At 43.0% G+C, this 16,523-nt stretch overlaps 1 protein-coding gene across 1 annotated transcript in view; it reads right to left on the bottom strand.

Annotated features, from left to right (window-relative positions):
- LOC115468395 (pituitary tumor-transforming gene 1 protein-interacting protein-like) overlaps positions 1–16,523 on the bottom strand; it is a 140,920-nt gene that overhangs the window by 111,741 nt on the left and 12,656 nt on the right. Inside the window, exons 2-3 of the mRNA XM_030200069.1 lie at positions 11,878–11,930; positions 2,388–2,496 (exon numbers count right to left, since the gene is read on the bottom strand). Of these exons, the coding sequence (XP_030055929.1) occupies positions 2,388–2,496; positions 11,878–11,930 (162 nt within the window). The remainder of the gene's footprint in view (positions 1–2,387; positions 2,497–11,877; positions 11,931–16,523) is intronic.

Below are 16,523 nucleotides of genomic sequence, written 5' to 3'. Positions count from 1 at the left end.
TGGACCGAGCCGGCGGGTGGCTGGGAGGTGGGCGAGAATAAAAACCGCAGCGGATGGCTGGCGGGCGGGAGAGGAGGTGCAGCATGTCAGTGGGTGGCTGGGGGGAGGGAGAGACAGGAGCACTGTTGGGATCAGGGAGTGTGGGTAGTGCTAGGTGAGGTGGAGGAATAATTGTTCGATGTGGGGGGAGGGATGGAGAGATGCTGCAAGGGGAAAGAGAGGGAGAATTGTTGGATATGGGTGGGGTGGGGTGGGATGGGATGGGGAGAGGGCGGGAAAGGCTGCATGGATGGTAGGAAAGAGAAAGGGAAAAATGCTGAACAATGGGGGAGGGGAGAGAGATGGGATAGGAAGATGCTGGTGGTGGGAGGTAAAAGGGATAGGGAGATAGGCTAGAGGGTGAGGATGGGAGAAAGAGGGAACAGATGCTGGGCTGGAAGGGTGGAGGGAGGGAGACATTGGGAATGGTGGAAAGCATGGGGGAGATGCCCAGGGAGTGGAGATGGCAAGGAAATAAATGAGAGAACAGTGATTACAGTGGTAGAAATATGGTAATTGTGCGTAGATTGAAGATGGAAAGGAGAATGATAGGCTGGGAAGGAGAGAGGTGGGGAAATGGGAGAGCTAGTGGGTGAAAGGAAATGGAAATATGATAGATATCTTAAAAGTAAAAAGAAGGAAAAGATTTAGAAAGAGGATGAAATTTGAGTTTACAGAGGCAGAAAAGAAAAAAGAAAGAAAGGAAAGAGCTAAAATGGAAAGATCAATATTTCAGAGGCAGGTGTAGTGAGGAAATGAAATGACAGGAGAAAAAAGACAAATGGACAGCCACTTGAAGAATTAGCAGAAAACAGACAGGAAAGCGGGAAAGAGAAATTGGAACCAACATGATGGAAAAATAAATGTCCAGATAATAACGGTAGAAAAATCTTATTTTGAATGTTTTAAATGGAATATGTTAGCTTTGGGAAATGTGCATAGTGGATGTCTTTTTATTGTGTTAAGTTGAAAAGGAAATGCGCTTTTGGTTTTTTTTTCTCCAGTGTTGCAGTGCATGCTAAGCTTCCCAGTTCAATTTTGTCTAAATATTTTTATTTCTAATTTGTGATCCCTTGTTCTGTAATTTGTGAGGGTCTGTCAGTGTTACTATAACGGCAGATGAAGAGATTGGAGAGGAGAGGGAATTAGGGGAAGGGCTTCTTTATTTTCTGCCCTGGTCACCAGCATGGTTAACAGCAGCCCTGACCCTTGCTGTGGCTAGTGGGGATCCCCAAACCCTGTCAGCTGGGGATCTCCTCCGGGACTGGCCGGAGCTCCTTTCCGCCGAGCTTGGCAGATGGGGGCAGCATCCTGGAGCCACTGACAACTAAGCATTTATGGGGTGCTGGCATCAGTGGCTCGAGGAGTTGCTACTGCCTGCTGGGCTTGGCGGGTAGGAGTTCTGGCCATCTCTGGTGGAGGTCCCCAGCTGACAGAGACTGGGGATCCTCATCAGCTAAAGTATTTATATTTTGAGTTGGGAAGTGCTGGGGGAGAGGGGGGAGAGAGAAAATTTTGTGCCCACCCACTCTGTGCTCAGGCACACTCAAAATTGGTTGTCTGGTTACGCCACTGGACAGAAGTGACTATGTATAGGATTGTCAGGGAATTCCCCTCCTGAAAATGCAGCAGTGCTTATGCCTGAGAGGAGTGAGGGAGGGGAAACAGGCAATGAAACAGTGGTGACAACAAAGTGTGGCATCTGCAGCTCTGGGGGGGAAGCAGATATCTCCTGTGGGGGTGGGGGGAATGGTACAGGGAGGTGTGTTCAATCAGGCGAATGGAGCTCCTGAGAGAGGGCAGTAGGGGAAAGTATTTTGCGTTTAAGCCTTGAGAGTGGATGTGTACTGGGAAGAAAGTTGTGTTGGATGCGTACCAGATGAGTGGATGGCTGAGGGGTAGGCAAACTAGGGGAGGGGTGGAGGGTTGGTGGAGAGGAATAGAGGGTTAAGTTGGTGGGGATCTTTCAGAGAATTATATAACGTGTCTGAGGAAGTTTGGGGCATTTGAGGATTGGTAGGAAGAGGAGTACACATCATGTTTTGTACTGGAAAGCCTGGGGTCTTCTGATGGGAGAATATGAATTGGGTATTTCTTTGTACTCTGTTGATGGGGAAAATAATGTTTTGTTCTGTAGTTTGCAGATTTTGTGACTGTTGTTCTGCAATAAAATATCAATTTAAAAAAACCTCTTATTGGGGAACATCATTATCACCACTGAGGGCATCTCATCCCGATAAATCAGAATTACGCTGAGTCTACTGCAATTTCTCTCTATTGTCAGTATGAGAAAATTGCATATTCTACATTACCCTGCACTAACCAAGTCAATTCAGTCTGGTACTTACTCCAGCAAAATCCCCAGCGAACATCAGACAAAGTGCACAGAGACGATGATGGGAAAATGCTTCTGACAGGATAGTCCATGCATGTTTTATTGGTGTAACACCAAAGGCACTACACAGAGAAAAATAGAGCATGTTAAAGTCACATTAGTCTTGTAGGTTAACTAGTGGGAATAACAGAAAAGCAGTAATTTATATTTTCTTCACTGACAAAGATGTGTTTGAACAAAATGAAAGCTATCACAGTTTGCTACCTCTATTGACAGTTCTGCAAGCAACAAAGAATCTAAATTGTGCTTTGATATCCAGCTTCAACAAAATGAGTTTCTTTCAAAAATAAAATCAGTTTTGTCTCTTGTTGCTGAAGGGAGTAAAGAAAAGGAAATTGAGGAGGTCCCAAAGCTAATGTATAATGGTGACTATACACTCTAACCTTTTGGTCTGTGGCCCTGTCGATACAAACAAAAATACATTCGCTCATGCGTACTTTAGGGAAGAGATTCTCAACCCAAGCCTCAAACAACATACCTAGTCAGCCAGTCTGCTTTTACAGTACTTGCTTGGTCTTGTAATTAGAAAAGAGATGTCAAAACTAACAAGCTACTACAGCTGGAATGAATCAGAAATTGGTTCCTATATCACCAGATTAGAGACACAGTCAATATATTCAAGGCTACTGTCACCAAACTTGCAAAAGCATCTGCCTATTAGTGGGCTTCTGGGCAGATAATGAGAATTACAGATTATGGCTTCTTTTCAAAAGGTCTTGTTTCCTTGCAAAACGTAATCTCATTGTGTAACACTGTATTTTAGAAAATATATTCACAATATGATGCTAGTACTGTGTAAATTTTATGGGGCATGCACTGTATTAAGAATAGCCATACTGGGTCAAACCAATGATCCATCTAACCCAGTTTCCCGTTCAATAGTGGCTAATCCAGGTCTCAAGTAACTGGCAGAAAACCCAATTAGTAGCAACATTCCAGTTACCAATCCCAGGGCAAGCAGTGGCTTCCCCCATGTCCATCTCAATAACAGACATGGAATTTTCCTCCAGGAACGTGCCAAATCTTTTTTTACTTTCAATTTTTATTGACGATTCAAACATAACCAATACAACTGTTCCAAAACAGAAAATATTTGACCATACAGTATAGTACAGAAACAAGAAGCCACTAAAATGGGCCGCCAACAAGTATTTCTCGTTTATCTCCCTTTACTCTCGTCCCACCCCCATGCTGTAAAGATACAATCCAGCAGTAAGTGTAGTATCAAATCCCTCCCCCCCTTAGTGCCCCCAAACCCCCTTAACCCTCCCCTCTCAACCTAACCCCAGATGTTAAAACAACACAAAGCCCCCTGCCAGGTCCAGGAGGGTCTGGTTTCTTATGACCTCCCGAGCCCACTGGATCAGGGAAATTAATAACATCGTACTTCCTTACCCTCTACCCCCCCAGGTACCTTCACGGTTAATTGTTTCTCCTATATAAGTACGCAAATATGGAACGAACTACCTAAATCAATAAAGACAACACACAACATAAATAATTTCCGTAAATTATTGAAAACTAACCTATTCAACAAAGCATACTACAATAATCCATCCTAAATACCAGTTAATCACAATTTCACACCGAATCTTCACCAAACATTATTCTGTACTTCCTGATTGTCCATACTAATCAACAAGATTTAAGTTTAATATTTCTGATTGTCCAAGTTAATCTATCACGATTGAAGTTAATCCAACATCTCTTATTTCTGATTATGAAAATGCACTTTCTGTAATTGTATTCCTAATTCTCTCTGTCTCCTTCACCTTAAATATGTATTTTTCTTCCGGAATTGGTGATCACCATTATGGAAAATGTAAGCCGCATTGAGCCTGCAAATAGGTGGGAAAATGTGGGATACAAATGCTATAAATAAATAAATTGTGGATCTTACATGGAGTCCAAGCTCAAGCAGTAGTCCGATCAGCCACTCAACACCTTCACATTATATTGATCACCAAACTTCTACTCATCAGACTTACAAATCTTGACCAACTTAAATAAAAACAGGTTCACTTATAATAACCTATTAAGCAATAGGGCTAGTAACTCCATATTTATGCAGGCTACTCAATATTATTCAGAAAACAATAAAAGCGGACACTTAGCTAATTATTTGAAAGCTAGATCTGAAAAGAAACAAATTTTTGCTGTACAAAGTGATAATAATGGTTTGATCACAAACCCTAGTGATATTGCTGAATGTTTCCATGCTTTCTACACCGAACTATATACTTCCGAGATAAACCCACTAACCATTGATTCCTCACTATTAGATAGATGAATCTCCGCATCCCACACTAGACCCCTTTGATAAAGTTGTCTTAGCTATACCTATTTCATCTCAAGAAATAGAAATGACTTTGAAAGGTATGGCCAAAAAAAGGCTCCTGGACCTGATGGTCTTACAGTACAGTTTTATGAGGCTTTCAAATTAGAACTAGAACCAGTGATGACTTCATTCTTTAACCACTTTATACAAACAGGTGAATTGCATGGCTCATTTACTGAGACCACAATAATCGTTTTACCTAAACCCAGTAAAGATCCATTACTTGTACAAAATTATAGACCCCTTTCCCTAATAAATATTTACGCCAAATTATATGCGAAAATCATAGCAGAAAGAATACAGTGCTACTCAAAACATTACTCCAGATCAAACAGGCTTTATGCATGGAAGACACACCTTCGATAACACTAGACTTTTCACTAAATCCTAATACATACACAACATTTCATGTCCCTATCATAGCTATAGGGTTAGATGCCATATGAACATAAGAGTAGCCATAGTGGGGGGAGGGGGCGTGTCAAGATAGCTGCCTGAGCACGTCGGCTAGTCGGTCTGAGCTGTTTTCTGGCGTTTCTTCTACTACTTTCATTGTCTAATGCCTCATACCAAAAGGAAGGGGACGGTGATGGGCCAACTTTCGCTGGCCAGAACCTCATCCCCGATCCAGCAAACGCTAGACCGACATGCTACGAGCATCCCACTGAATACCGGAGCATTGGAACCTGCTTTGAATGCCGATGGAGGAGCAACGACGCTCGTGGGGACTGAGACATCTTTATCCTCTCCGGAGCTTAATCCACCACCATGCCCTGCATACTTTAGGGGTATAGAGGAAGGCCCAGCTGAATCGGGAACCGGTAGCAGCAAGGCCTTGGTCGGCAGCATTCTACCCCAAACTGCAGAGGAAACATGCTTGGAGCCTGAAGCTCCCATGGTGGCTACATTGGAGTCTATTTGGAGAGCAATTCAAGAATTAACAACTGCAGTTACTAAATCTGCTCAAGATACATCTCTTCTCGTGAATAAAGTAGATGCTTTAACTTCATCGTTAGTAAAAGTCAAACAAGATTCTGCGAATCAAGCTTTACAGATGCAGAGGTTAAAATTTTTAAATCTATTACTGATGTATTGATTAAAGACAAACTTTTGACAAGTTGGAAAATAGAACAAATAGAAAACTATAACAGGCATCTAATTTAAGTGTACTGAATTTCCATGGTTACAGGAATAAACGCGATGGATTTCTTTAAAAAATATCATGTAGAAATTCTTCAATATCTTTCTTCTGCTATTCCTCCATTCAATAAAATGTATTACCTTCTGGAAATGTTAAGTAACAGTAGTAGTAGTAGTAAAGAGTAACAGGAGTAAGAAAATAAGGGACTAGACTAGGAATGGATAAACATGTCCTGCTATAATATGTGCAAGTGGTGTCATTTACTTCTTCCATTAAAGGACTGGTTGAAGAGCCAAGCTTTCACCTGCTTCCTGAAGTAGAGATAGTCTTCTGTAAAATGGGAGGAGGGGATAATGCTGGGCAGACTTATATGGTCTGTGCCAGAGCTGGTGGTGGGAGGTGGGGCTGGTGGTTGGGAGGAGGGGATAGTGCTGGGCAGACTTCTATGGTCTGTGCCCTGAAGAGAACAGGTACAAATCAAGGTAGGGTATACACAAAAAGTAGCACATATGAGTTTATCTTGTTGGGCAGACTGGATGGACCGTGCAGGTCTTTCTCTGCCGTCATCTACTATGTTACTATGTTATTACCTTCCACTATCTCCTCGAACCGGAGTAGAGCCAATGGGCTCTGAAAATTTGCCTCAAGTTCAGGATCCTGTGCCGGGAATTCAGGATATATCTGCTCTATTGGAAGAATCTTTGTCAGAAGTAACAACACGACGGACTTTAATAGTATCATTTGTATTTGAACAGGACTTAAACGTGGTAATAAAGTTATACTTTAAGAACTCATTAAAAACTTTTTGTGGCCATAGAATATGGACTTTTCCTGATGTGACAAAGACAACGCAAGACAGAAGGAAAATATTTCTAGCTCTCAGGGAAGAGACGAGGGCGTTAGGAGCAACATTCCTATTGGCATATCCATGTAAATGCCTAATTCAGTTCTTGGGCAATAAATATGTTTTCTTTGAGCCAGAACAACTTCGAACATTTTTGGATATGAAGAAACTAGCCAAATAGACCGAAGGAATGATAGATGGAATAACTGATTAAGACAATTATAGGGTGGGAATATTCAGGCCAGGCCATTTACTTATAATTTTGTTTGGAGTTTTATTTTGGATCTCCTCATCTAGAAATCTCTCCCCCTCTTCATTGCCAACAGCGGTCTAAGAGATTGGTTGTAAATTCTTTTAAAATTATTTTCTTTTTTACTATGTGTTTAGTTTATCTCTGTATTTCAGTTTGCAAGTTATGCCATAAATTAAAAAAAATTTTTTTTTAAAAAGAGTAGCCATTGAGGGGCATAATTGAACGAAAACGTCTATCTCCATGGCCGTTTATCTCCGAGAATGGGTCCGTGAAGGGGCGGACCGAACCGTATTTTCGAAAAAAATAGACGTCCATGTTTTATTCGACAATTTGTGAGCTGGGCGTTTTGTTTTCAGTGATAATGGAAAATGAAAGCGCCCAGCTCAAAACAAATAAATCCAAGGCATTTGTTCGTGGGAGGGGCCAGGATTTGTAGTGCACTGGTCCCCCTCACATGCCAGGACACCAACCGGGCACCCTAGGGGGCACTTTTACAAAACAAAAAAAAGGTCAAAGAGCTCCCAGGTGCATAGCACCCTTCCCTTGTGTGTTGAGCCCCCCAAATCCCCCTCAAAACCCACTGCCCACAAGTCTACACCATTACTATAGCCCTAAGGGGTGAAGGGGGGCACCTACATGTGGGTACAGTGGGTTTGGGGAGGTTGGACGACTAAGCATTAAGTAGCACAATTGTAACAGGTAGGGGGGGGGGATGGGCCTGGGTCCACCTGCCTTAAGTCCACTGCACCTCCTAACAACTGCTCCAGGGACCTGCATACTGCTGCCAGGGAGGTGGGTATGACATTTGAGGGTGAAAATAAAAAGTTGAGAAACATCATTTTTTGTGGTGGGAGGGTGTTAGTGACCACTGGGGGAGTCAGGGGAGGTCAACCCCGATTCCCTCTGGTGGTAATCTGGTCATTTAGGGCAATTTTTGGGGCCTTATTCGTGAAAAAACAGGGTCCAGGAAAAGTGCCCTAAATTCTAGCTACAAACGCATACTTTTTTTCCATTATCGGCGAAAGGCGCCCATCTCTGTTCGAGTGATAACCACGCTCCAGTCCCGCCTTCACCACGCCTCCGACACGCCCCCGTCAACTTTGTACGCTTACGCGATGGAGTGCAGTTGAAAACGTCCAAGTTCGGCTTTCGATTATACCGCATTATTCGTTTTTGGGAGATAAACGCCTATCTCCCGATTTAGGTCGCAATATAGGCGTTTTTGTCTGTCGATTATAAGCTGGATAGTGGGTCAGACCAATGGTCCATCTACCCAGTATCCTGTTTTCCAAACAGTGGCCAAGCCAGATCACAAATACCTGGCAGAAAAGGCATTTGACTGTGTTGAATGATCATTTGTGTTTCAGGTTTTAAATTGGTACAGGTTTGCCCCAGAAGACATCCATATGATTAAGGTACTATATTTGCTCCCCACCACTAGAATCCAGATAAATAACATCATATCTGCACCTTTCCACCCTACTCATGGCACCAGACAAAGGTTGCCTCCTGTCATCTGCACTTTTAAATTTTGTATTAGAATCCCCTTTGAAAGCCAACAGACTCTCTCCTCAAAACTATAAACTTCCGAGATAAACCTACTAGCCATCCAGGTAAGGATGCACCTGGACATTCTCCTTCTGCAGGAAGGCTGCTACTACCACCATCACCTTGGAAAAGGCGTGAGGGCCCATCACCAAGTCAAATGGCATAGCTCGGAACTGATAATGCCCCCCGAGGATCATGAACCTGAGGAAACGCTGATGTGCTGGCCACATGAGAATGTGGAGATACGCCTTCTCAAGGTCCAGGGCGGTGAGAAACCCCCCGACTGCACTGCCGTGATCACAGACCGAAGCGTCTCCATGCAGAAGTGATGCATCTTCAAAGACCGACTGACCTGCTTGAGGTAGAGAACCGTACCATCCAAAATCTAGATACTGCATTCATAGTAAATGACAGCAGATAAAGACCTGTACGGTCCATCCAGTCTGCCCAACGAGATAAACTCATTTTACATGGTATGTGATACTTTACATGTATACCCGAGTTTGATTTGTCCTTCCATTCTCAGGGCACAGACTGTACAAGTCTGCCCAGCACTCATCTTGTACTAAAAGTTCTGAAGCTAATGTTGAAGCCCCTTAAAATTTACACTCAAGCCCATCCATATCTATTCAGTCACGATCAGGGCGTAAACCACAAAAGTCTGCCCAGCACTGGTTTTGCTTCCCAATTACTGGCGTTGCCACCCAATCTCCGCTAAGATTCTGTGGATCCATTCCTTCTAAACAGGATTCCTTTGTGGTTATCCCAGGCATGTTTGAATTTTGTTACCGTTTTCATCTCCACCACCTCCCACAGGAAGGCATTCCATGTGTCCAACACCCTCTCTGTGAAAAAATACTTCCTGACATTACTCCTGAGTCTGCACCCCTTCAACCTCAATTCATGTCCTCTAGCTCTACTGCCTTCCCGTCTCTAGAAAAGGTTTGTTTGTGGATTAATACCTTTCAAATATTTGAACATCTGTATTATGTCACCCGTTTCTCCTTTCCTCCAAGGTATACATGTTCAGGTTGGCAAGTCTCTCCTTGTACGGTTGGCAACGCAAATCCCATGCCATTTTTGTAGCTTTTCTTTGCACCGCTTCCAGTCTTTTTACATCTTTAGCAAGATACGGCCTTCAAAACTGAACACAATACTCCAAGTAGGGCCTTACCAATGACTTGTAGAGGGGCATCAACACCACCTTTCTTCTGCTGGTTATACCCCTCTTTATGCAGCCTAGCATTCTTCTGACCACGACCATCACCTTGTTACATTATTTCTTCACCTATCCGATCCTCGGACCCCAACTCCCTAAGGTCGAGCTTACCAATCTCTCCCCTCCTATCCGGTATCTCTGTTTTGGTTTCTGCACCCCAAGTGCATCACTCTACACTTCTTGGCATTAAATTTTAAACCACAAAGCTGGGGATAATCAAAGAAACTAGAGTAAATTATATCACCAATACATTTAAACATAAATACTCCAGACACTTAATGAAACAATATCCAAAATAAATTAAATTTTAACAGCCAGACCCTCAACCATTCTTCTAACTTTTGGAGATCCCTTCTTAAAGTTTCTACTCCCTCCAGGGTATCCACTCTATTGGCTATCTTTGTGTCATCTGCAAAAAGGCAAACCTTTCCTTCCAACCCTTCAGCAATATCTCCCACAAATATATTAAACAGAATAGGCCCCAGCACCGACCTATGAGGAACTCCACTGCTTACCTTCTTTTCCTCTGAGCGGATTCCATTTACCACCACCTTCTGCCACCTGTCGGTCAACCAGTTTCCTAACTAGTTCACCACTTTCGGTCCTAAGTTCAACCCTTTCAGCGTATTCACGAGTCTTCTGTGGGGAACCCTATCAAAGGCTTTGCTGAAATCCAAGTAGCTTACATCTAGCGAACGTCCTTCATCCAGTTCTTTGGTCACCCAGTCAAAGAAGTCAATAAGATTCGTTTGGCAAGGTTTTTCCTTTGAGCCATATTGCCTCGGGTCCTGTAACCCGTTGGCTTCTAGAAAGTTAACTATCCTTTCCTTCAGCAGCGACTTCATTATTTTTCCTACCACCGAGTGAGAGTTACCGGTCTGTAGTTTCCCACTTCTTCCCTGTCTCCACTTTTGTGAAGAGGGACCACATCCACTCATCTTCAATCCCGTGGAACCTCTCCAGTCTCTAAAGATCTATTATATAAATCTTTAAGAGGTCCCTCCAGGACCTCTCTGAGCTCCTTCAGCATCCTGGGATGTATCCCATCCTGCCCCATAGCTTTGTCCACCTTCAGATTCTCAAGCTGTTTATAAACTTTCTGTGTTACCTGTAGTCTTCTCAAAAGGGTATAGGGTAGACCCAAATATAAATCATTGCTATAGTCAAAGGATGAAACAAAAGCCTGTACTACCATTGGCAGGTAGGAAAGATCATAATTTCCTAACCCTCTGTATCTGGAAAATATGGCGAAGCCCTGTATCATCCTCCAAAAAATCCCCAAAAAACAAAACCCCCCAATCCTTTAAAAACTGTCCCTGCTGTTTATTGCATCTTCCTCACTTTTAAATTGAAGAACGTAGTCTCTCAAACTGGATCCAACTCCTTCATGCAATCAGTTATTTGTTTTTGCATGTTTTGTATCTTATTACTATGTAACCCACAGCGACTTAAATATCGCTGTGGGAAATTAAGACTGGCTGCATTTAGGGCTCTTTAAGTTGTGTTAAGAGGCAAATAACGCAGCTTGATAACTTCCTCCTAAATGACTTAAGGCCAGAAGTGCTGAAGTTTCTTTTAAAAGGATACCACGGATGAACGAAATTAAATAGTACACACTGTGAAACAGCATTCTCAGCGGTAGCATCAATGTGGGGAACAGGAGAGCTGCACAGGGAGCTACATCCTGATGAATTTAAAAGGGGTTTCAAAACACTTTTGTTTATGCAGTTTGTTGCTGATTAGGTTTTAAATTGGTGATGCGGGGTGAAACACATGGAGTTTTCCAGATATGGGGGCAAACTAAAGGAAATTATATTTAAAAATAAATAAATAAAATAAATAAATAAATAAACAAAAGGCTCCCAAGCACTACATCATTGGGTCAAATGCCAAATAAAGCAAAAGCACTTTGTCTCCTGGAAAGTTTCCATTTTTTTTCCTGGAGAAATCATTTTTCAGAAATTACATGCCCTGCTCCTTGAAGCATTTCTACTTCTAGTCAACAGCGAACAGTTGTGCAATGGTGAACAGCTGTTCTATCACATGGACAAACAAGCACACAACTGCCACAGGACCCAAAAAGAGATGATAGGTACTTACCGAAACATTCGTTAGACACTGTTCACAGGACTTTGAGGAGTAGTGGGAACATGCTGGAAAGAGAGGAAAAGAAAAGATAAGGGTCAGTCACATCTCTTTTGAAAGCATGCATAGAAAAATATTATGGGGACAAATCTGTAACATGGTGCTTAGAATTAGGCATCCGGAGGACCCACATTAGAAGCAGGCGCCTATGTTCCTTTATAGCATATTAGTGTAACTGGGTCTTGATATGCCTAATATTTAGGCACAATCATTTATGCTAGACATAGAGCTGGAGTGAAATGTGAGCACCTCAGCACGACAGTAACCGACATAATTAAACAGTATTCTGTAAGTTAAGCATGTAAGTGGGAGCCCTGTACTTGCGTATCCCCCCCTTGCAAACACACACATGTATTCTATAAATGCCGCCAGCGCCTAAGACTACACGCCTCCATTTACATCAGTGAAAACGTGACGTAAATCCCTCTGCATAGGTTTACGCGCACTGGGCCATATTCTATAACTACATACAGTGGGGGAAATAAGTATTTGATCCCTTGCTGATTTTGTAAGTTTGCCCACTGACAAAGACATGAGCAGCCCATAATTGAAGGGTAGGTTATTGGTAACAGTGAGAGATAGCACATCACAAATTAAATCCGGAAAATCACATTGTGGAAAGTATATGAATTTATTTGCATCTGCAGAGGGAAATAAGTATTTAATCCCTCTGGCAAACAAGACCTAATACTTGGTGGCAAAACCCTTGTTGGCAAGCACAGCGGTCAGACGTCTTCTGTAGTTGATGATGAGGTTTGCACACATGTCAGGAGGAATTTTGGTCCACTCCTCTTTGCAGATCATCTCTAAATCATTAGAGTTCTGGGCTGTCGCTTGGCAACTCGCAGCTTCAGCTCCCTCCATAAGTTTTCAATGGGATTAAGGTCTGGTGACTGGCTAGGCCACTCATGACCCTAATGTGCTTCTTCCTGAGCCACTCCTTTGTTGGCCTTGGCTGTATGTTTTGGGTCATTGTCGTTGCTGGAAGACCCAGCCACGACCCATTTTTAAGGCCCTGGCGGAGGGAAGGAGGTTGTCACTCAGAATTGTACGGTACATGGCCCCATCCATTCTCCCATGATGCGGTGAAGTAGTCCTGTGCCCTTAGCAGAGAAACACCCCCAAAACATAACTTTCCACCTCCATGCTTGACAGTGGGGATGGTGTTCTTTGGGTCATAGGCAGCATTTCTCTTCCTCCAAACACGGCGAGTTGAGTTCATGCCAAGAGCTCAATTTTGTCTCATCTGACCAAGAACCTTCTCCAATCACTCTCGGCATCATCCAGTGTGTTCACTGGCAAACTTCAGACGGGCCGTCACATGTGCCTTCCGGAGCAGGGGGACCTTGCGGGCACTGCAGGATTGCAATCCGTTATGTCGTAATGTGTTACCAATGGTTTTCGTGGTGACAGTGGTCCAGCTGCCTTGAGATCATTGACAAGTTCCCCCCTTGTAGTTGTAGGCTGATTTCTAACCTTCCTCATGATCAAGGATACCCCACGAGGTGAGATTTTGCGTGGAGCCCCAGATCTTTGTCGATTGACAGTCATTTTGTACTTCTTCCATTTTCTTACTATGGCACCAACAGTTGTCTCCTTCTCGCCCAGCGTCTTACTGATGGTTTTGTAGCCCATTCCAGCCTTGTGCAGGTGTATGATCTTGTCCCTGACATCCTTAGACAGCTCCTTGCTCTTGGCCATTTTGTAGAGGTTAGAGTCTGACTGATTCACTGAGTCTGTGGACAGGTGTCTTTCATACAGGTGACCATTGCCGACAGCTGTCTGTCATGCAGGTAACGAGTTGATTTGGAGCATCTACCTGGTCTGTAGGGGCCAGATCTCTTACTGGTTGGTGGGGGATCAAATACTTATTTCCCTCTGCAGAATGCAAATAAATTCATATACTTTCCACAATGTGATTTTCCGGATTTAATTTGTGATGTGCTATCTCTCACTGTTACCAATAACCTACCCCTTCAATTATGGGCTGCTCATGTCTTTGTCAGTGGGCAAACTTACAAAATCAGCAAGGGATCAAATACTTATTTCCCCCACTGTACGTAAATTTTGGAATGCCCATGAAATGCCCATTTCAACACCCATAGCCATGCCCCTTTTGAACTCCGTGCTTTAGAATTTAGGCGTAGTTTATTACACAATACGCTTAGGGGTACGTTTACTAAGGTGCGTTAGCGGTTTTAAGGCGCCTGTAAATTTAAGGTGCGTTAAACGCTAACGTGCCTATACATTTCTATGGGCGCATTAGCATTTAATGCATGTTAAAAACACTAACGCACCCATAGCGCCACTTAGTAAACATTGGCGTGAGTTGTATGTGTAGATTCTAATTATTGCCAATCAGTGCTCATTATTGCTTGCTAAGTGCTGTTATCAACGCTGATTAGCTTGTTAAGCCAATTAAGTTATGTGCATTGTTATAGAATGCGCCTGGATTTTAGCGACGATCTCTAGGTGTGCTATATAGAATCCAGCAGTATATATTTATTGGAGACCAGGTCTGTGTCTGGATTTAACAAAGCATGGGACAGGCACATGGGAGCTCTAAGGAAAAAGAGGAGTTAGTGGTTACTGAGGATGGGAAGACTGGATGGGCAATTTGGCCTATATCTGTTATCCTGGAATAGACTTCCTGACCCCCTACGTCTTGCCCCATCCTTGACCATCTTTAAATCTAGATTGAAAGCCCACCTCTTTAACATTGCTTTTGTCTTGTAACCACTCGCCTCCACCTACCCTCCTCTTTCCTCTACACATTAATTGATTTGCTTGCTTTATTTCTTGTCTATTAGATTGTAAGCTCTTTCAGCAGGGACTGTCTTTCTTCTATGTTTGTGCAGCACTGCGTACGCTTTGTAGCGCTATAAAAATTGCTAAATAGTAGTAGTAGTATATAACCATGCGCTAATTCTCTTAATGTGCGTTAAGCCATAATGCCGCTCGATGAATTCCCCCCTTAGGGGTCCTTTACTAAGCTGCGTTAAGGGCTAATGCACTCCTAACATAGTTTTAACTTGGCATACTGCGGTAACTGCCAAATCTGTGCGAGCTAAAAAAATGTTTTAAATTATTTTTCCGAGAGGGCATCAGGGGGGCAGAGCGTGGACGTTCCTCCATTAGATACGTTACTGTGCACTAACCGGTGCTACAGAATGAGTGGGGGTAAGTGCTCATGTGGTAATTTTATTTAATGGCGTATGCTATTGCGCAACATTAGCGCACAGCCATTAATTAAAAAAAAAATTGGCCATTTACATTTGCGGTAAAAGTGGCCTTAATACATGGAAAAACCCATGCAAGGGCAGGTTAAGGCCACTTTTGCAGCAGGTTAGTAAAGGACCCTTTGGAATTAAAAAAACATCAAAGGTTATCCCAGATTATACCAGCCTCCGAAATCACTAACACCCCCCCCCCCTTTCTTTTTTTTTAAAGTTTTTATAACAAAAAGATGAATTCTAATCCAATCTTATATGGTCTTTGAATATTTCTGTATATCTTTCTTAACACAAACTGAAATTTAATCATTCCGTAACATTGTGATACAATTCACATGCTTTTCTGTTTTGACTTATAAGATTTATTGTGAAATACATTATGCTTAATTGCAGCCAACTGCACTATACACTATATATTTCTCTAAATATCTGCATTTGTAAGCCACATTGAACCTAAACATTGTTTGGGGAAATGCAGGATATAAATATCAACATAAATAAATAAACAAAAGTGGGTATTTCCAGAAGATCACTTATGCATGTAAATGCTAGCATACTATCTAAGGGGTCCTTTTACAAAGCAGCAGTAAAAAGTGGCCTGCAGTAGTGTGGACTCGTGAAATTGGAACGCGCTGGGCCATTTTTACTGCGGCTGTGAAAACGTTTTAATGGGGGTAGTAAATGGTGACGCACTAAAATGAAAAGTAGCGAGCGGCTATTTACTGCTTGTGCCCTTACCACCACCCTGCTGACCTAGCGGTAAGAGTTCATGCGCTAACTCATGCAGTAATCAGGCAGCGTGTGCCAATGTGGCCAAAGAGAAATATTTTCTAACACAGGAAACAGCGCATGCCAACTTCAGAGCTACCGCTGGGCGCCTGTGCTACTCTAGCGGCAGTGTTGATTTGGCATAAGCTACTTGTGCATTAGCCCTACTGCTGCTTAGAAAAAAGGACCCCTAAGTGCACACATATGTGCATAAATAGTAGCATTCTAAATATTTACACACATAAATTGTCAGCCCCAGACTTACCCGGTAAGTGCGGAGCTGCCAAGAAGAGAGACAGATTGGCCAGCCCTGCTATTACACTACACCCCAGAGCAGTGGCGTAGCTAGACAGCCAATTTTGGGTGGGGCCTGAGTCCAAGTGGGTGGGCAACAAAATTTTCTCCACCCCGCCCTACCTACCTCAAAATATAAATTACACTTTCTCTGAATTCCCCTTTTACCAGCTTGGCAGGCAGCAGCACGCCCCTAAGCCACTGATACCGGCACCCCAAGAACGTTTAGTTGCTCGGTGGTTCGAGGATACTGTCGTCGACTGCAGAGCTTGGAGAATGGAGTTCTGGCCGTCTTTGGATGAATTC

This window comes from Microcaecilia unicolor, chromosome 1, assembly GCF_901765095.1.
Source record: "Microcaecilia unicolor chromosome 1, aMicUni1.1, whole genome shotgun sequence".
Taxonomy (NCBI): domain Eukaryota; kingdom Metazoa; phylum Chordata; class Amphibia; order Gymnophiona; family Siphonopidae; genus Microcaecilia; species Microcaecilia unicolor.
Note: the sequence above shows the minus strand (reverse complement) of the source record. Positions and strands in the feature narration are given on the sequence as shown.